Source organism: Drosophila nasuta, chromosome 2R (genome assembly GCF_023558535.2).
Source record: "Drosophila nasuta strain 15112-1781.00 chromosome 2R, ASM2355853v1, whole genome shotgun sequence".
Taxonomy (NCBI): Eukaryota; Metazoa; Arthropoda; class Insecta; order Diptera; family Drosophilidae; genus Drosophila; species Drosophila nasuta.
In genome coordinates, this window is record NC_083456.1 from 26203162 (window position 1) to 26222768 (window position 19607).

Consider the following 19607-nt stretch of genomic DNA (forward strand, 5'->3'; position numbering starts at 1 on the left):
ATTGTCAGCCAAAGCAACTCAGACCCCTAGTAAGTAGGCGCTTTTGCCCATACAAAAGTATTTCTTTAATAACTTCGACAATTTTTATCTGATTGCAACCAAATTTTCAGAAATCATAACTACTATAGTTATTATTGTATATACCAAAATTCGGAACTCTAGCTTTAAAATTACGGCTGTTATTCGATTTTTTTGATTTGCGGGGGCGGCAAAAATTTGAAACAAACTTGATCTGCGTGCAAACATAACAAATGCTGTCGAAAAAAAATTATAGCTCTATCTCTTATAGTCTCTGAGATCCAGTGTTTCATACGGACAGACGGACAGACGGACAGACACACAGACGGACAGACGGACATGGCTATATCGTCTCGGCTGTTGACGCTGATCAAGAATATATATACTTTATAGGGTCGGAGATGCCTCCTTCTACCTGTTACATACATTTCCTGCCGGCACAAAGTTATAATACCCTTCTACCCTATGGGTAGCGGGTATAAAAAAAAATAAAAGTTTACAAAGTAAATGACAAAATGGTCGCAATGGCAAACGATATGAATCCTTTTCAAGGACGAGGACGACGCTGGAAATCGAAACGGCAAACAAAAGTCCGGAATTAGATGATTCGTTTGTTCGTTCGTTTTGTTACCAAGTATTATTGTTAAATTTCACTTTTTATTTTCATCTTTCCCTTTTTTTTGCTTTACCCTGTGCTGGTTGTTGTTTTCCTTTTGCCGTAAATGATTTATGCCAAGTTGGCAGCCCAGGCTGGCAGTATGGCAGTCCGACTTCCCGGCAACACTGATAGGCTGTAGGCTGGACAAATGGCTGTGGGAATTGTCGCATACTCCCTTACACTTTAATGCTGCTGTGTTATGAATAATAACTTGTGACTGCTTTTTGTTTCTGCCTGAACTGCTGTAGTGCGTTTCGTTCTCTACTTTCTTTCTCTCTCTTTCGCTTTTTCGAAGCTGACGCCGAGCTTTGAATATTTTACGCAGGCATAAATAATTTACAACAATGAACGAAGCACACGTTACACAAAAAAAAGGGATAAAGCATAAGGCAGAGAGTCGCATAAAAAAAAAGAACGTACACAGCGAACACAGAACAAAAGTGAGAGCGAAGAATGCAAAAAGATAAGAATAAAAATTTATATTTTCTAAACACAGATGTTAGGGCGCGGGGAACGAGTAACTGGAACATTAGAGAGCGGGCGGTACAGTGGGAATGGAACATGTCACAGGGTCGCTCGCTCTGGTCGCAAAAATGTTGTCCTCTTTTTTTTCGGATTTTTTTCTTCTTTCTTTTTGCCGACACTTGACATATGTGCCGGCTTTTGACCTCTTTCGTGGCAAGTGCGACAAGTATGAGACGGAAGTGGGAAGTGCGGGGGGAGTGAGGGAGGGAGTGACACGCCTATGATATGAGCGGCTCGTAAATGAGGAGACGACGCCAGACCCAAAACATTTGGCAGACGACTGAGGAAATGTAAATGCTCAACTGTTTGTTGTCTTTGGCTCTGAATACAAGCGTATTCGTTTGTGTTTACAGTGAGTGATGGCGGCTCAAAGGAATGTCAACACGTAAAGCCTACACGCACACTCACACACACACACACACACACACACACTCACATACGCTCATTCATTCACACACGCTTGCGTTGAGAATTTCACTTTGACTTAACAAATAGAAAATCATTTATTCTGCATACGCAGTTTTCGTCCCTGACAGCGTTCAACCTCCCTCTCCCTCTCCGCCCCTCCGGCACCTCCTCGTGGAAAATTGTTTCCTCCCTAACGCGTTTCGATTTCAGCAGCAGGAGCAACAGCAAAGAGTCTCGACGAATGGGGTCTCTGTGATTTCCGGCTCCAGTTTTCCGCCTTCGGCCCATCGAGCTGTGAGATTTATGCGCATTTTGCATATTTTCTTTGTGCTTCATTCAAAGCCAGCAAAAATGGCCCATCAAGTCAAGTCAGAGCAAGTCAACTTGGCAGTCTGTGAGGGAGTCAAACGAAGATAAAGGGGGAGACAGGGGAGACGGAAAACTCGCTCAATTTTCATTGCGCGACTTTTATGACTTTGTCTGCTGCTGTTTTTGGCTTTTATCGAATGCAAATTGTTTTGTAATAATGTAATCGAATGTTTATCAACTCTGTTTATTAATGTGTTTATTCTTCATTTTGATTTCGATAATTGAAATTGACAAGAACAATAACAGAGCGAATGCTAATACAAGTAGATCAATTACATTTGGGATTTAAGACTGTTCATGAAGGAAGATTTACAATTTCTTATTTAGTAATTAAATATACATTTTAGATACTCGAAATTAACTTATACTTATTTCTTATATAAATTCTTATCATTCCAAATTTATCTCATTTTTATCAAGATTACAAATGCTGTTTTTAAGTCTGTTTCTTTTATATCCACTTTCCAACTTTTTATTACACAATTTGTATTCATTTTATGCATTCGCCAAGAAATCATAAAAAAGTGCCAAGCAAAGAGCAAATGTTTCACAATTACTACAAAGTCAGATAAAAATCTGTGTCCAGATCTTAAAGCAGCTTATTTACATTAGCCCAATAATCAACAAGAAATGTAAAAGGCAAAGAAAAATTTGTGTGGATTTATTTCAAAATTTATTGAAAACAATAAAAAAGAAGCTGAGCGAGAGAGACAACTTGGACACTTGTGATGACAATAATAATAATAATAATGGCATTTTCACTTAATTGACCATAATACGCAGAAAGGACCTAGCGAGTGAAATATCCTTCGCCATGCCATCGAGTAACGAATAAACAGATTTTTGCCAACAGCCTTCAGCTTCAGCAGCCAATGTATTGGATCGGCCATTAAAAAGCCCTTGGCGATATTTTACAATGTTGTTGTCGTTGTTATTTTTGTTGTTGTTGTTGTTGGTGTCATTCTTGTCGTTAAATGTTGTTGTTGTTGTTGTTCGGAATTGTTGTTGAAATTGTTGTTGTCATTGCTGCGAACTCTTGGGAGTTTCGTCCAAGGCCTCGGTGCGAAGTGAAGTTCGTATTTTATGTACAAGTATTTAAATTTAAATGCCGACAGCGACAATGCTGTCACAATGTGCTGACCTATAAATTAAATCAAATGAAATAATTTCTGGTCGCAAAATATTGTTGGCTCAAATATCAGATTTTGGCTGCAAGGCAAGAAACAATTTGATGCAAAGTACATTATCAAATAAATAATCGATTCACTTGGCTTAAAATAGTTGACCATTTGACTATAAAATTGTAGATTATTTTGATGTGTCTAAGTGAATTTTAATGTCTGCTGCTTTATTCATGTTTAGCAAGAATAAAACTTTATATGATTGTTCTTTTCATCTTTCTCTCTCTATCTGTGTATTAGTAATTGGTAATTGACCCATATTTCTAAAAATGTTCCCTATTCATATCAAAGTTATTGTAAATTGCAAAAGCAATTCTCATGGTTGTTACGACCTGAACTTGAACCAGAATATGACGTTGCCATGGCAAGCCGTTAAATAAATACGAATAGGAATAAGAGTATGAGTTTGGGTTTGAATTTGAGAGTGTATGTAGAGAGAGAGAGAGAGTAGAGAGTCCGAAGCTTTGGTATGCTAATGAAGTGCATGGGAATGTGGCCAATGGTCTGCGCCTGGCCAAAAACATGAGGCGGAGCTAGTTAGTGGCCATTGCTGTTGCTGTTGCTGTTGCCATTGCCGTTGCCATGGCCGTTACTGTTGCCAGTTTTGTTGGCCACACTCTGCATATTTATGGACCGGGGCAATGTCAACAGCAGGCAGCAGGCAAGCAGGCAACAGCGAGAAGGGCGCGCGTACGAAACAACCAAATCCACTTCATGACCGAAAATTAGTTTTTAACCCACAAAATAATCCCAAATGACATAAGATGACTCTCCGCCACACTCTCCACACGAACAAAAGCCAAGCCGGAACATAGCAAACATTTCACAGTTACTTCGCCTCCTCGAGTCCCAAGTCCTCCTCATTCTCCTCATTCTCCTCATTCTCTGCGTCGTCTCCTAGCCACAGTCTCTTGGCGGAAGTTGTAAAGCTGCCATTTCTCGGCCATGTTTTTGCTGTCGTTGTTGTAGTTATTGCTACTGTTGTCGCTACTGCTGATTGTTGTTATTGTTGTTACTGTTGTGGTGGGTCCGGGTCCGGGTCCGACTCTTTTTGGCTTACGGGCAATGGTGAAGCGCCAACAATTCGCGAGCTCGTAATGCGGTCGTTTTACAGCATTGTTGTTGCTTCTGCTGCTGCTGTTGCTGTTATTCTTGTTATTGGCCTCGTTGAGTGTTATTGTTGTTGTTGAGCAAGCGCATTTGTTGTATTAACTTTTTTCCAAGTGACGTGAATGGCAGCAACGGCCATTGCAACGCAATCCTACCTCGCTTTTTCTACTTTTCCTCACCCTCAACTCTCACTCTCCTGCTCTTCATCATCTCCATGGCCCATGTGGCCATAATTTATTAAAGCCTGCACCAGAGTGCTCTCCAGTCGAGCGGCCGCCCCCGGCACACAATTGAAATTTAAGCAGCAACTGCTGACGAGGTGGAATTGGGGAGAGGGAGAGGGAGAAGCAGTAGCAGCAGCAGCCAAGGCATGGCTAAGTTGCAGAAAATGCGAAACATTGACTCTGGTCCGCAGCAGCAGCAGCAGCAGCCACAGTTCCTTCAGTTCGATCGGCAAAATGGTAATCGAAAAATGCGCTGAAGAAGCGCAGCAAAGAGCCCACAGCGCTGGGCACAGAAAGGAGCAGAAGAAAAAGGCAAAGGAGCAATAGTTGCTGAAGGAGCAGCAGCAGCAATTTCTGGAGCAACAGCAGCAACTAGGAGTAAATGCCTTTGCTGCTTTGCTTTGCTTTCTTGGCTCCGACTCCTTTTGCTTGCTTTGCTTTGCTCTGTGCTGCTCTGGCTCTCGCTCTCCTCTTCCTTTTTTTTTTTGGTTTTTTGTGGCAGTCAAAGTTTGGCCGCCGACACGGAAAACTTTTTGGCTGGAAAATAATTCATGAAACATGGCGGCAACATGCGAACGCGAAAACGCGAACGAGAAAGCGGCGAAACGGCGAAATTTTTGTGCCCAATCCGAATCTGATTGTGACACAAACGAATTGTTCTGGTTGTCGCCGTTACCACTTGCCACGCCCCCGCTGCCCCTCCCCTCCTTTTTCAATACTTCTTCCTACTGTTTGGTCAGGTCGCAGTTTTTTTTTTGGTTTTTTGGAGGGGCTTGCGCATATTTATGTGCCTATTTTTTTGTTGTTCTTGTTGTATTCTTGTATTTTGTTTTCTATGTAACCATTCGAGTGTCTCGTTGCCCCGCCCACCACCTACCGCCTCCTCACTTCTTCAGGCTGCTTGGCATGCAAATTTATGGTGTGTCCCGAAACAATTGTTATTGTGTTTTGCAACTTTTGCTTGATTTGTGTTTTTAAGTGATTTCGAATGGGTCGCATGGGGCCCGAATAATCGGGCCGTCGACGACTATTTCGGTGTGTGTGTGTGTGTGTGTGTGTGTCCGGCCAGCTGCCGTTGATAATTTCTGGCCTGTCATCAGAGCCAGAGACGCATGTACAACAACAACTCGCAACTCTCAACTGCCAACTGCAACTTACAACTACGCTAACTCCTACTAAGCGTCCAATAACCATATAACACTTTCGGGATACCAAAGGGGCAGGCAACAGTCGCAACTTGCAACACTCGCAACTTGCAACTGCAATTTTCGTGAGGCATTTTATTTATTTGTATTTCCGCAAACGATTCGAGTGCCGTGGCTGCCACAAAACTTTTGACTGTCCGGAATGTGCCACACAGTCAGTGTGCTGCTATTGTTGTTGCCACACAGTTGTTACCGCTGGCAGTAGGCCACTTCCTGCAAAATACGAGTAGGGTAACTTTTGCTCGAGCTGCATGCATTCGTGCATTTTTGAAGGCATTTCTTTTGCTTTCCTTAGTGACCTCGCCCCCATGCCACTCGCTGCTGCTCTTCCTGTTTGCCACTCTCCGGCTTGCAATATGCAAACGGTCATTTCGTTAATGAGCGCGGGGAGGGAGCAAGAACACAGCTGCAGCAAGCAGCAAGCAGCTACAACTTTTGCTCGGCATCCGGCGGATGGACAGTGGCAAGTGCAAGAGTCTGCCACCGAAAATTGGGGAAAGGAGAGAGAGAGGGAGAGAGGAATACAGCAGCCAGCCAAGCGAGTTGCTGCCACCCCAAAAAGCAGAGTCTATCTGACTATCTGTCTGACTGTCTGTCTATTTTGGTTGGCAGAGTGAATGACTTGGTTTATTTGTACGTAATGAAATGAAATTGAAATGAATGTTTTATAAACCGCTGCCGAGTTAGAGAAGAGTCCCCACAAAACTGGCAGACTCATAAAATGATTATAATCTCCGTTGTGGGCAGCAGCAGCAACCACAGCATTACTTGTAACTTCACTTAAGCATAGAACTATGCAGATTTCATGCAAATCATAAATGACAAAAATAAGATTGCAACATGCATAATTATGAACAAATTTAATGCACAGAAAACAAACAAATTTTTGGGGTGTAGTTATTATTAGTTGAATATATCCGCATTGAAAACTCACACATGCATAACCAAGTGATGTAAGTAATCTATGTGATGTTGTTTGTCGTCGTCGCTTCGCGGCGATTTTAATTAAATTTCGCTTAATGGTGTCGTGGCATTTACTGGCTGGCTGCTGATGCTTCTGCTGATGTTGCTGTGGCATGCACCCATTAAACATTCTGCGGATCGTTGTTGTGGTTCTCGTAAGCCCAGAATTTATGAAATTCAATTAATATGGACACCACAGTCTCGCCCTGTCCGCTGCACAGTAGAACAGCAAAAACGGAAAGAGAAATGCTTTTAAAATGACAATTGAAAATGCAGCAAACACACAAACCAATTGTGCAAATCCTGCAGAGTTATTTTCGTTGACTCCTTCGGCTTGACCATGTCGAAAATCTCGTTCTTAATATCCTCGAAATTAACAGCTTCATCACTGTAAGCCGCAAGCTGTTCCTGTATCCCCTTGAAGAAATGGCACAATGTTTGAGCTGTTAAAAAGCCAGTGTTCTGCACGTCCAGCATGCGAAATAAATAGTGCAAACCTTGAGGAGTCTAAGCTGAGAAATTAGCAAGGAATTTATTATACTAAATTAATGTTCCTTCTCACCTGTCTATTTTCGAGTGCCAACATAAAGTCTATAAAAGATTTATAGTCCATTTCGCCATCATAAGTATGGGATTCTTCGAATACGCGATCCAAAAACGCAGTGCTAAGCGTACCAGAGCCATAGCTAGCCAATTCCTGTTTGCTCAGCAAACCATTGCGATCGGAGTCTAAGTTGAGATAAGTGTCATAAATGCCCAGCACAGAGGGCATAGAAAAATGATTAGTTGTGCTTCCCTCCTCTCCCTCCTTAATCACCTTGCGTAGCTCCATCAGTTCATTAATCATTCCCGAGGTTAACATATCGCGAATACGTATACGCCCCGTTCGCAAGCGATCGAGAAAAAAGAAAAATCTTTTGATGACGGTGCAAACATAGAACTTTTGAAACGCTGGCTGCATGGAGTCGCATATTTGCGGCAATGTGGGTATGAGATCCAACAAATAGTTCTCCAAATCGAACTCCCGCAAATAACCCTGACCAACTTCATCATAGAAGGAGAGTCCAATGCGACACTTTGTCGTCCACACTTTCCACACTGTATAATTGTAAATTGTGACGATTTCCACGAAGCCTAAATAAGGAGATTCACTAAGCAAATAAGCAAAGAGACGAGTTGTTAAATAGTTGCGACACTTTTCCCCAACCACCGTTTGCAATTTACGGTAATCATTGTAGTTGATCAACTCAAGTTTTCTGGCTGTGATCTCTGTAATATGTTGCTTTAAGTGTTGCCAAAGTTTCTGCAGCTCTTCGTCATCGAGTTGTTCGTCCGCTTGGCGTTGTAGAAAAACCGAGTGCGTCTCTTTGCGTAGTAAATTTCTCAATCGATCGTCTGGCGGCGGCGGCACCCAAAAGAATTGTGGTATGTGGGCATAAGAAGAATGCTTTGGCTGAGCGCGTTCCTGCAGCGGTTGGTGCTCATCAAACTGTGCAAGCTCTTCAGCGGAAATGGGACGTGTGGACACCTTAAGATTAGCGAACTCTTCTACAAACTCTGGGTCTAGTTCCATAATGTTTTTTTAAATGTCTTTTTAATATACTTGTGATTATTTCCAGTTAATATATTTGAAATTTAAAACGAGGAAAAATAATGAATTTATATTTATGTTGTCTATTTACAGGTTCAACCATTAAAGGCGTGGTTGCAATTCTCAATTGCATTTTGGCCCGTCAATTATGCTTTGAGGATCCCTCCTGCTCAGCCATACTGGAGATAATACCACGCGTCTGCGGTCCCATTCCAGGTAAGGCGCGAATGAATCAATGCGTTAGCAATTCATTTTTCTATATTTTAGCTAATTTAATGCCCTGCAGGGCAAAGAGCAAAGGCAAAAAAAAAGCAGTTGCCATAGTTAGTAGAAGTGTATGAACTGTGGTTGCCCAGGTGCTGCGCTTGGGGAACGCTTGCTCCACGTGTTCTCGGTTTGAGGCCATTCGAGGATTAATTTTGTTTAGCTGCCGCTGCTGCTTTTGGCGGTTGTTTTGTTGCGTCTTGCTGAGTGTGTGTGTGTGCGGGTGTGTGTGTGTGTGTGTGTTGCCACAACTGTGTAATTATTTTAGCAATTTTTTGTGTATGCGCCTGCGTGCAATAAAACAGTAAATAACGTTCATATGCTTAAAGCGCAACAAACAACGACCACGAAATGCCATTTGAATATTCAAATGCCCCTGAGAACTGACCCACTCGGACTACGGACTACGGACTACCGACTGGCCAAATGCTATTGTGGCAACGTTTGTCCGTCTCTCCGTCTGTCCATGTGCGTGCCACTCGAACCACTCTCGTTGTATATGCGCTATGCTTTTGCTTTACTCGCACATCCATATACAATTATATACGTTCACATAGTTTACCTAAAGCGGGTGGTTGTTAAAAAAAAAGAGAACGAAAAAAAAATTGTAAGCAGGTCACCCAAACTCCACCTCCACCTTGGCCATTGTCGTCGCGCACAAAGGCGAACGAAGAAAAAGTTAATTTATAAATTATTCAGTAATTTGTTTTAGACTTTGCTTTCGTCGCCACCTCACCTCAGCCACCCACCAACAACGAGCACAAACAAAGCGAGTAGCTGCAGGTATAAATTTCTTATGTATGCTACGCTTTGATCCGACTTCCCCGGCCCCACACAAAGCTAAAGCAAAAGCCAAACGTTGAGGAATTCAAATGTGTATTTAAGTTCAGTTTCTCACAGCGCGCACTATTCCATTGGCCACATCATGAGAGTCTTTGCAAAAGTGTGTAAAAACTGAAGTTGGAGTGTGTGTGTGGCAGGACTTTTCTTTTCCTCAATTTAATTATTAATGTTCAAGTCAGCCAATGTCTGCTGGTGTTTCAGCAGCTTTTCCTTAGCTTTCGTCTGTTTGTGAGAATTTTTCTTGATGTTGTCACATGTGAAGAGCTCACACATTTAAAACAAAGCATTAACGGCTTTGCTTCCACTTGTTTTTGCAACTTTTTCGTCTTTAGTTCTGCGGCTTTGACCACTCCACACTTAGTATTAGATGATCATAGCCATGTCCATTGAGTATTTCAATCGCTTCCGCTGCGTCTTTGCGATACTTAAAGTGCACATAGGCAAATCCCTTGCATAAGCCAGAGTTCTTTTCTCGAGCCAAATACATTTTGGTGTATGGGCCAATCTTCTTAACCAACTCCTCGAGATCATCTTCGGTCATCGATTCGGATAAGTTTGAAATACGCACCGCAGAAGAATCATCTCGTTCACGTCCCTTGCCGCTCTCCTTGAGGTAAGGCGGCACATAACGTCCTGGCTTCGACGATTCTCCAGTGGATGTGCTGGCCACCGTTATGGGTTTACTTTCCATATCCAAAGAGGTGCCTTTGTAGGGACATTTAACAGACCAGTGTTCACCATTGCAAATGCGACACTTTGCCATCGGTTTGCCAGCATCTAAAAGTGAATCTTGTGTTGGCTCAAAGTCTTTAGAGCCAATGAAGTTCATTAGTATCTCATCGGCTGCTTTTGTTGTGTATGAATTTGGTCCTGGTTTGTCGTCCTTCGAGTCACCGAACTTCACCCAATTGCGACGCTTGGCCACGGCTCGCGAAACAATCTTCTTCTCGATCTTAAAGCTGCGCACCACTTTGATCTTCTTGCCTTCCTCATTGTATTTGTACTCGGTCACATGCTTGTAGTCACCGTCCACAGTCTCTTTGGATGGCGGGAGTCCATCGACATAGTCTGCTTCCAGTTCATCAGCCCAAGAAGTAGTTGCTGCCTTCATTTCTGACAAAGGTTGAATTTGCTAAAATTATAAATAACTCTACTTGTGAATATTAATTTATTGCTTGAATTTGTGCTCAACTCAATTTATGCTCTAATGTTGTTTTGAGATTTGGTTCAATATGAAAACGTTTCACTCAACAGCTACTGTGAGAGCTGTGTATAAATAGAATAAAATGGAAGCAATTTTTGATAGATATTATTGAATACTCTAGCTAAGTTGTATAGAAATTGTATTTATTTAAAGTAAAATGTTATATTCACTTTAAGACGGAGAAATTAATAAAAGTAGATAACATTTACGGACATTTGGACAAAAATGAAGAAAACAATTAATTAATTCCAAAATAGAAACTAAAAAATATGCAAATAAAAAGAAAAGAAGGGTTATACTATATAATAAAAGAATAAATCATTGCATATTAAATATATAAAAGCAACAATAAAATCGGTTGCTTTAAATTCTAAAACTTAACTGTTCTGACTTCATTAATGTACTTTACTTAATTCTTAACCGCAATTATAATAAACAAATATTTTGATATTTAAAAATAACCTAATAAAAGTATTTTAATGTTTATAAAATGAACAAACAAAACTCGAAATCAATGAGAGTCTAAAATAAATACTGATTAGCATTGCTAATGGAAAAATTTGTTGTCTTTTGCTGCAAGTGTAGCTCGAGCTCTTCATGCTGATAAGAAATTGAGATTGTTTATTTAAAATCTACAATGAATTTTAATCGCTCTTGGCTCGTCAGCTCATTTGATACCTTGAATTAGTCGTGAGTTTGAGCTCAACCATAAAACACACAAATAATTTAGAAATGCTGCAATTGAAGCATCCCAAAACTCATCAGAGTTTGGAAGTAAATGAGTTTTGGCTGCGGGATCATTGTCGCTGTGGCGAATGCCTCAACACGGAGACGAATCAACGTCGCTACGATCTACTCGAGTTGCCAGCTGATGTGAAAGCTTCTCAGCACAATTGGCAGCCAAGTGATGGCAATGACGAGCCGCAGCTTCTAGTGCTATGTAAGTTGGACAGCTAATTTGGTTTGACTTCAAAGTTTATTTTCCCTCATCTCAATTCGCAACAAGGGAGCGATGGACATCGTTCGAGCTACGCTGCCAATTTCATCTTCGACGCACAGCTGGAGCAACTGATAAGCCGACGAACAAAGTCCACATCGCTGACACCATGGAATCGCAGCATTGTGCTACAGAATGAGCGCCACTTGCGCTTCTCGCTGCCCCAGCTGATGGCCAGCGATGAGCAGGTCAAGTCACTGGTTGCCTCGCTGGTGCGTTATGGCATTATCTTTATCGATGACGTGTCGCCGACGCCCACAATGACCGAGTTGGCGCTGCGACGCATCTTTCCGCTGATGAAAACCTTCTTTGGCGAGATGTGGACATTCAGTGACAAAAAGGATCACGCTGACACCGCCTACACTCAGCTCTACCTTGGCTCTCACACTGACAACACTTATTTCTGCGATGCAGCCGGATTGCAGGCGCTGCATTGTATTGAACATTCCGGAGACGTAGCTGGTGGTGAGAATTTCTTTGTCGATGGGCTGCATGTGGTGCACGAGCTGAAACGTCAATACCCGGCTGCCTATGAGCTGTTGACTCGTGTGCAAGTGCCTGCAGAGTACATTGAGCCAGGCGAACATCATCGTCACACAGCGCCGCTCATTCGCATAGATCCGCTTACTGGAGAACTTGTGCAACTGCGTCTTAATATCTACGATCGAGCTGTGTTTGATACTTTGCCTCAGAGTGAAATGGAAGACTTCTATGCCAGCTTGCGTTTGCTGTTGCAGCTGGTAAGAGAAGAAGAACAACAGTGGCAACTGAAGCTGTCGCCTGGCAGCATTGTGCTCTTCGACAATTGGCGTGTGTTGCATGGACGACATGCTTATACGGGTCGTCGCACCATGTCGGGGGCTTATGTGCAACGCACGGACTTTCAGAGCAAGGCTCGCACGCTGGGCATCATTGAATAAACGCAATTGGCAATTGCGAAAGACTGGCAATAAAAAATTACGATTACAATCAATGGACAACATCTAATTCGTATCAGAAGAAACAAAAACAAAAACCAAACAAACAAATATCATTTGGCATTTGTTTTTATGGCAAACGTCGCATGCGAGTGTCGTTTGTTTGTGTGAGTATTTGTGTGTGTAAACAAAATGGTGGCTGATGTCCTCGAAAAACAAACGTAAAACGCACTTTGAACTTTTTCATTTAAAAACTGAAATTACTTTTTTGGTTGTTGCCAAAGCCAAGCCCAGTGGAGAGAGGTAGAGCACAGTTTAATGGCTCTCATATTGTCCTTTAGATGTCCTCAAATTATAAAACACACACGTGCCGAGACAGCAGGAGAGAGCGGGAGTGTGTGTGTGTGAGCAAAAGGAAAACTTAAAGGCGGCCTGAATATTTATGATAATTGCATTTTATGCTGCGTTTCTGTTGGCTTTTCTCTCACTCTCTCTCTCTCTCTTACTCTCAGCGTCGTCGTCGCCTTTATGCGAGGACATGCCCGCGTTGAATCCTTTAAAAGCATTGCCTCTCTCTCTGCCCTCTTTCCCTCAGTCTGCCATAAATATTTTGAATAGCAGTCCAGGGCGACACGATGCGACGCTTCTGCAGTCGTGCTCTTGCATTGCATACTTTTTGGCATATTTCTCCTAGCAACAGCAGCTGGTTTGCCTCCTTGCCCTGTCCTGCCCTGCCCTTTGCATTTTTCCTGTTCGCTTTGTGCATTTGCCGATGGTTCAATGGAATCAACACGCACACCCAGCTGTGCACATGGCAAACAACCACACACACTTACACACATTCAGCTGACCCTCCACCCACTCAAGGCACAGCGCCTCTTTTATGCGACAAAAGGACATGTGTTTTTTTTTTGGTTTTTATCGGCCAAAGTTGTAAAATATTTCATACACAAAGGCGTAAAGAAGACAAAAGTTTACTTAATTTAATTAATTGCATGCTGAAGCTGTGCAAATAAAAGCAATAATATTTCCCACCCAAAAAGAATGATGAAAACTTGTTTCTGGATGGCAAACTAAATAAATGCCATATAAATTTCAGCTATTGCACAAAATTTATGGCAATAACAGAAGGCAATAAAATGCTCAAAACAAATAACTAAAATCAAATAAAATAAGAGTCAAAAACATACACTCACGTTTGTGTTTGTGGCAGCAACAAAGAAATCATTGAACCAATTCAGCGACCAACTCAACAACCGGAAACGCGTTTCGAATAAAAACGAATTGAGGACTTAACAGTAACAGTAATAGCCAAAGCCAATGCTAAAGCAAAACCAAAGGCAAAGGCAAAAGCAAGGGCAAAAAACAATGGCACGAGTCCAACAGTTGAACAGTTACTGCAAATGGCGTCAGTTGATGATGGCGACGAAGCATAAAAACCACTTGCCTTCTTTTATGACCACACAGCATGCGATGGCCAAATCGAACTGGCCACAACGAGAGCAACAACAGCGAGAAGAAGAAGGGGGAAAAAAGTGCAGTCAGGAAAAGGTGTGCAGACTCCACATCATCAGCATCAACTTCCAGCTGCTTAAGTGCCAATGGCTTCTAATTGAGGCCACGAACCTGAGAGCTGCAACAGCAATAATAACAACAACTTAAACGAAAACAACAACAAAAATGTCGCCCAAGTGGATTCAAGTGTCGGCCATGTCGTAAATATGATGAATGCCTCGCAAAAACAAGCAAAACGAGCAAAAAAAAAAGTAATAATGTCACTTGTTGCGTAGTTCGAAGGGAGGCGCTCAACTTTATGTTCGAGTAGCAAATAATCATGTCCTGATGTCAGAGCAGAGCAGCGTAGAGCAGCGCAGGCCAACGGGGCGTATGAGTGACAAGAGCAATGGGCCATGGGCCGTGGCCAAGAGCTGACCCATTGACCATTGTTCGTTTTGCTAGCTTTGCTTTTTGGCGATTTTACGGCTTATGACGAGCCACACACACACACAGTCTGTCTGTCTGTCCACTCTCTGTCTGTGTGTGTGTGTGTAAACACTCTGTGTGTGTGTGTTTGTGTGTGCTAAAGTGTTGCCGTAGTCGAGTTTATTAGTAGGGCTTATGTTTTATGGCCAAAAGGACAATGGATGGCCAGCAGATGTTTGTTTGCCTTTTGTTTGTCTCGCCCCTATTCATTCGCACATTCAGTGAGTGAGTGTGTGAATGAGTATATGAATAAGTGTATGTGTGTGTGTATAGCAGTAGTTGTCATATGCTCGAATAAGCTGTCATATATGAAACATAATTTATTATGTTATAAAATATTATCGGATCTCTCATAACGGGCACAAATGGCCACATTGCCTCCACGCTCTACGCTCCACGCTTCATTGGCCGCTTAAATCGACCATTTTGCTCCCAGACTCAATTATTCATATAGTTCTTGTTGTTGTTGTTGCTACTGCTGTCGCTATAGTTGCTGTTGTTGGTGTTATTATGACATGTTTTTGGTTTGTAGTTGTCCTGTTCAGTTCGGTTCAGTTCGGTTCGCTTGTGTGCCTCGCTTGTCTGCCCATTTATAACAACTGTCAACTGGCAAACAACTTGGTAATCGATGTGAGTAGCAAACAGAAAACAACGCGAATGGTGGAAGCGATGCCCACAAAAATGTCAAAGTTTAAGCGTTGCTGCCATTTATAGATCATTAAATATATCTGCTTCGCTCACTCGCTCACTCGCCAACAATTTTCATCTTTTGTCCTTGCAGTGTCCTGTAGCACAGTGACTGTGACAAAATGCCAGGCAGCATTGCGCACGCTGCAAGCATTTCAATTCTTTCGGCCCACCTGCCTGTGCAAGGAGCCCGGCATGGATCCCGATTGCAATCATTTTCGGGATTTCCTCTTCGATCATCCGTGCGGATTTGTGCTCAAGAAAGGTAAGCACAACTTTCGCCTTATCTCTGCCAACGCAGAGACAATTCCAACACAAACTTTTTTAATTGATTATTTGACTTTGCAGCTGAAAAGGATCCATATCCGATTGATGCTTTGCCCACGTGCAATCATGCGCTGTCCGTTTGCCAGCAGGAACGCAAATGCCTGAAGCTCTTCGAGGATTTCAAAACGCACTGCAAAGTGCGCGACAATAAATGCAAAATGGAGAACAGGTGAGTGGAAAATAGTGATAACAATTTTATATTAAGCAAGGGAGAGGAGGAGGAGTAAAAACTAAAGACTTAACTGCGGTCAATACACTGCAGCAGCTTCTGCTTTTAATTCCCTTTCTTCAACTTTTGCTCTTTAGAGCTCAACTTGTAATCATTTATAATTCAGTTCGCATAATGAACATCATCCTCGCTTCGTATACTTTTTAGGCAAACTTCTCTGCCACTCCCATTCTCTCTCTCTTTCTCTCTGACTACGCTAATTATAACAACGTAGGAAGAGAGAGAGGAAGTAGTAAGCCAACATTCAATTAAACAGTTTGGCTTAATGAGAAAATTGATTTGGTTTGCAGGCGATGCCACTGTAGTTAGACTAAAGTATACTTCCAACTAGAATCGACTGTGCGGCAAACAGCAGAAGTAACATTTAATTTCGATATTCGATTTCATTGGAAAAACACTCGACTTTAGAGACTTTCGAGTTGGTGGCAAAACTTGAGCAGTGAAATGAAATTTCCTGCGGGTTGACTTCTTCAACGACTGCTTCCTGGCAGCCTTCACATATCCTTATTGAAGCGTCTTGGCACCCAGCTCGACACCGTCTGGCTTCCAATACCCTTGGATACAAACGTTCTGAATGTTTTAATAACTCGAAATGACTTTTTGCGGCGGCGGCCTCTGCTCTGAACAGTCTTTGCGCTGGCTTAAAGTTTTCACTCGCCTCGCCGTCTAAAGTTTTCAGCACGCACAGCGCACAGCGCACACAACATGGCAGCCAGAAAGGCAAAAACCGGAAAAGGGTTGACGCAACCCCCTCTCTCTCTCTCTCTCTCTCTCTCTCTCTCTCTCTTTTCTGGCATTGCTGATATTGTGGCAGCCGGGGCACCTATGTGCGATAAAATATTAATTGCACTGCCGTATGTATGCATTTTTGATGCAATTGCCAATTTTAAAGTTTTGCTTTTGCGTCGAAGCGGAAGTTCGGTTTCATTTTTTTGCTTTTCGAGGATATGGCAGTTTTTAGTTGCGAGTTTTAGCTAAATATGAATTCAATTAACTACGCTGCGGTATCGAGGTTAACTCTTGCGGTTCTCCATTTAATGTACAAACTTTTCTCTCTATCATTTACAGGGACGCCTGTCATGATTCGTGGACTAATCTGCGTTTGTCGCCCATGTTCGGATGCATCTGTCCAAATAATCATATGAAAAAGCGCTGTGATCGTATATTTAATATTGTTAATCACAATCCGTGTGTGGGTAAGTTTTCAGCCAGCAACTGCAACTGAAAGAAACAAAAAAAAAAACTACAACTGCAACAAACTCCAACAACAATAACAACAACACAATGAAAAAAGAAAAAAATGAAACAAGCGCGTTTGAAAAATTCGTCGAAAAAAAAAACAAACAAAAGTAAATGTTTTCATTTTTGATTTTCTTCTTATGTACTCTAATGGTAAACGTTGAAAACAACAACAAAATATGAACAGCAAATAAGTATTCTGAGTACCTATCTAATTATATGATTTTGAGTTTACTTTTTCTTTTTGTTTTTCTCAATCACAAGTGAGTTTTCCCTTCAGTTCTGTCTACTTTATCTTTTACTTTCACGTTCGACTTAGATTTCTTTCTTTTTGGTACTTTTGTGAACCGCTCAAAACTGAAACTAGCCTAACATTTAAAGTAACCCAAAACCAAAAAACCAAAAAAACCAAAACCTGAAACTAAAATCGCACGCTTTTGCATCAAAACAAAAAAAAGTAAAAAATTAAAAAAAAAATACCAAACTATTAGAGAAAAATGAACCTCACATTTGCGTGATATGCGATCAGTAAAATACATATTAGCAAATAATCTATGCCTATATCAGTACATCAATATATGGATATAAGTACTCGTATTAGCAATGCTCAGTAATATCGTAAATATCACGTATACGTAACATACTTCTATGTAAATCCAAGCTGCCGTGTTTACTGTCACCGCTCTCTCTCTCTAACTCTATCTCTCTCTCTCTAACTCTCTCTCTCTATATATATACATAAATCTATCTATCACTATCCAAGTAAAAGTATCGAATTATCATATATACTATATATAAATATATAATACTATAAATAGCAGTAAGCGTTACCCGAAACCCTCACCAAAAAACTTTGCCAGCCCATTGAACTTGATATGTCACTCGCTAAACTGATTCTGTTATTGTGCTTTAAATAGATTGATACTCGTATTGATATTGATATTGAATATTAAAGACATTGAATTGAATGCACACAAAATAAAAAAAACAAAAAACAAAATCTAAAACCATGAACACCTCTAGAACTATCAAAACTAATGCTGTCTAATGCTGCTAACCGTAACCTAGTTTTTAACCAAAACGTAACTGTTGCTGTACTAACTCTCGTAACTCTATCTATCTCTATCTCTATCTATCTTACTTTTCAAAAAAAAAACTGTAACTGTTTATTTCACCACCTAGGGGCAGGCTTAGAAGGGAAACGTTCGTAGGTGCCACTCTCTCGCTCTCTCTGTACTTTTGTAGTCTTTGCGCAGTCTTAAATGCTTTTTCACGCCAAACAAGAAAAACTTTAGAAAATGTTTATCATTTCGCATTCTTAACATTTCACCCACCCCCTCAAACCTCAACCTCAACCCCAAGCGCGTTAATCAAGCTTAGTTTAGGTTGAATTTCGACACACATTCAGTTGGCGCTGTTGGGCAAGAGCATCACAGCAAAAGAGTCTCACTTAAATGCACCCTAGGCATAAATAGCACTAATTAAATAAACGCACACCAACGCACACTTAAGCACACTTTGCACACACACACACCCGATATGTATGTATATTTGCACCTCTCTCACTCTTAACTTGACTTTTTCGCACACCTCGCATGCTGGCACTCTTTGCAGATAGACTAATATTTTTCCCCAACGGTTTGCCCAAACTGAAGCCAAAACCGAAAACGAAGCCAAAGTCAACGTCAACGCATCGCAGCAAACCGAAACAGAAGCACATCGGCCAACGCATTAGCCGCGTCCACAATGGCACCGAACTGTTGTCCAACAACATTGAATACCAGTATCACGATGAGCCCAACAATGAGCCAACAAACCGACACAACAACAACAACAACGCTGATGATGTCGATGAGGATGAAGCGGATGGCGAGGACGACGATGAGGATTCGGATGATGATGACTATGATGATCGCATAAGGGCTGAAATTTATTCCAACTATCCGCATTATCTGCATCCACCATCGTGGGGCATCAACAACCCGCTGGTGCTCGCGTCCCACAGTCCGCACACCTCGGAGGACGATGATGTGGTCGTCGAGGTGCCCACGACAACAACGCGGCATGGCCACAAGAAGCAGCAGCAACAGCTGCAGACGCACATGGATGAGCTGGAGCGCAGTGTTGTCGACGATGTTGTCGTGGTTGTGGATGCTGGGTCGCCGCACAACACACACACGCACAGTCGCACACACAACTACTACGCACACGGCACGGAAGCGACAAGCACGCTGGGATCACCGACAATGGCCACCAACAGCAACAACTTCAGTCTAACTAAGTATGAGGCGTCTTTAAGCCGGCCAAAAAGTTTCCACACAGAGGCATTCATTAACTCGTAGCAAACCGAAAACTATTTAAACCACAGCTGGGCAGCTGCTCGGGAAGTTCATGCAGAAAAGCTTTTAAAATAATTGACTCACTTGGGCATACCACAATTTCCGGTTAACAGCCAACTAATGAATAGGCACAAACAACAACAGATAACAAATCCTCGTGGTCTTTGCTCCCCGAGCACTTGTCGAGCATTTAAATACTTAATCTGTGCCTAATGCATTCCATCTTAATAAATATTCAAATGAAGTCCAGTCCACACAATACGAACACAGCTAAGCGCTTTTCATGGTCATCCTTCTAAGTCTTCCTGTTGTCCTACTCCAAATTA

At 41.9% G+C, this 19607-nt stretch overlaps 4 protein-coding genes across 10 annotated transcripts in view; 2 read left to right on the top strand and 2 right to left on the bottom strand.

The window, feature by feature from the left end:
* Positions 1 to 19607, top strand: part of LOC132787072 (uncharacterized) — a 116385-nt gene that overhangs the window by 69004 nt on the left and 27774 nt on the right. For 4 of the 7 annotated variants that reach the window (XM_060793957.1, XM_060793955.1, XM_060793961.1 and 1 more), the window contains exons 3-7: positions 8346 to 8468; positions 15242 to 15412; positions 15496 to 15643; positions 16772 to 16899; positions 18557 to 19223. In XM_060793957.1, coding sequence (XP_060649940.1) covers positions 8346 to 8468; positions 15242 to 15412; positions 15496 to 15643; positions 16772 to 16899; positions 18557 to 19223 — 1237 coding nt within the window. Of the gene's footprint in view, positions 1 to 8345; positions 8469 to 14952; positions 15091 to 15241; positions 15413 to 15495; positions 15644 to 16771; positions 16900 to 18556; positions 19224 to 19607 lie in introns of those variants that run through there. The other 3 variants (XM_060793958.1, XM_060793960.1, XM_060793959.1) reach the window with 2 other exon arrangements.
* LOC132785043 (serine/threonine-protein phosphatase 2A regulatory subunit B'' subunit gamma-like) lies at positions 6548 to 8275 on the bottom strand. The gene is made up of 3 exons (XM_060791006.1): positions 7224 to 8275; positions 6951 to 7168; positions 6548 to 6874 (listed from the first exon to the last, which is right to left on the bottom strand). Exons 1-3 carry the CDS (start codon positions 8232 to 8234, stop codon positions 6784 to 6786), a joined length of 1320 nt encoding a protein of 439 aa, XP_060646989.1. The 5' UTR covers positions 8235 to 8275; the 3' UTR covers positions 6548 to 6783.
* Positions 9373 to 10597, bottom strand: LOC132787078 (eukaryotic translation initiation factor 3 subunit G-2). Its single transcript, XM_060793969.1, has one exon. The coding sequence runs from the start codon at positions 10468 to 10470 to the stop codon at positions 9688 to 9690; it is 783 nt and encodes a 260-aa protein (XP_060649952.1). The 5' UTR covers positions 10471 to 10597; the 3' UTR covers positions 9373 to 9687.
* Positions 11260 to 12584, top strand: LOC132787077 (trimethyllysine dioxygenase, mitochondrial). The gene is made up of 2 exons (XM_060793967.1): positions 11260 to 11503; positions 11570 to 12584. The coding sequence occupies exons 1-2, from the start codon at positions 11296 to 11298 to the stop codon at positions 12478 to 12480; spliced, it is 1119 nt and encodes a 372-aa protein (XP_060649950.1). The 5' UTR covers positions 11260 to 11295; the 3' UTR covers positions 12481 to 12584.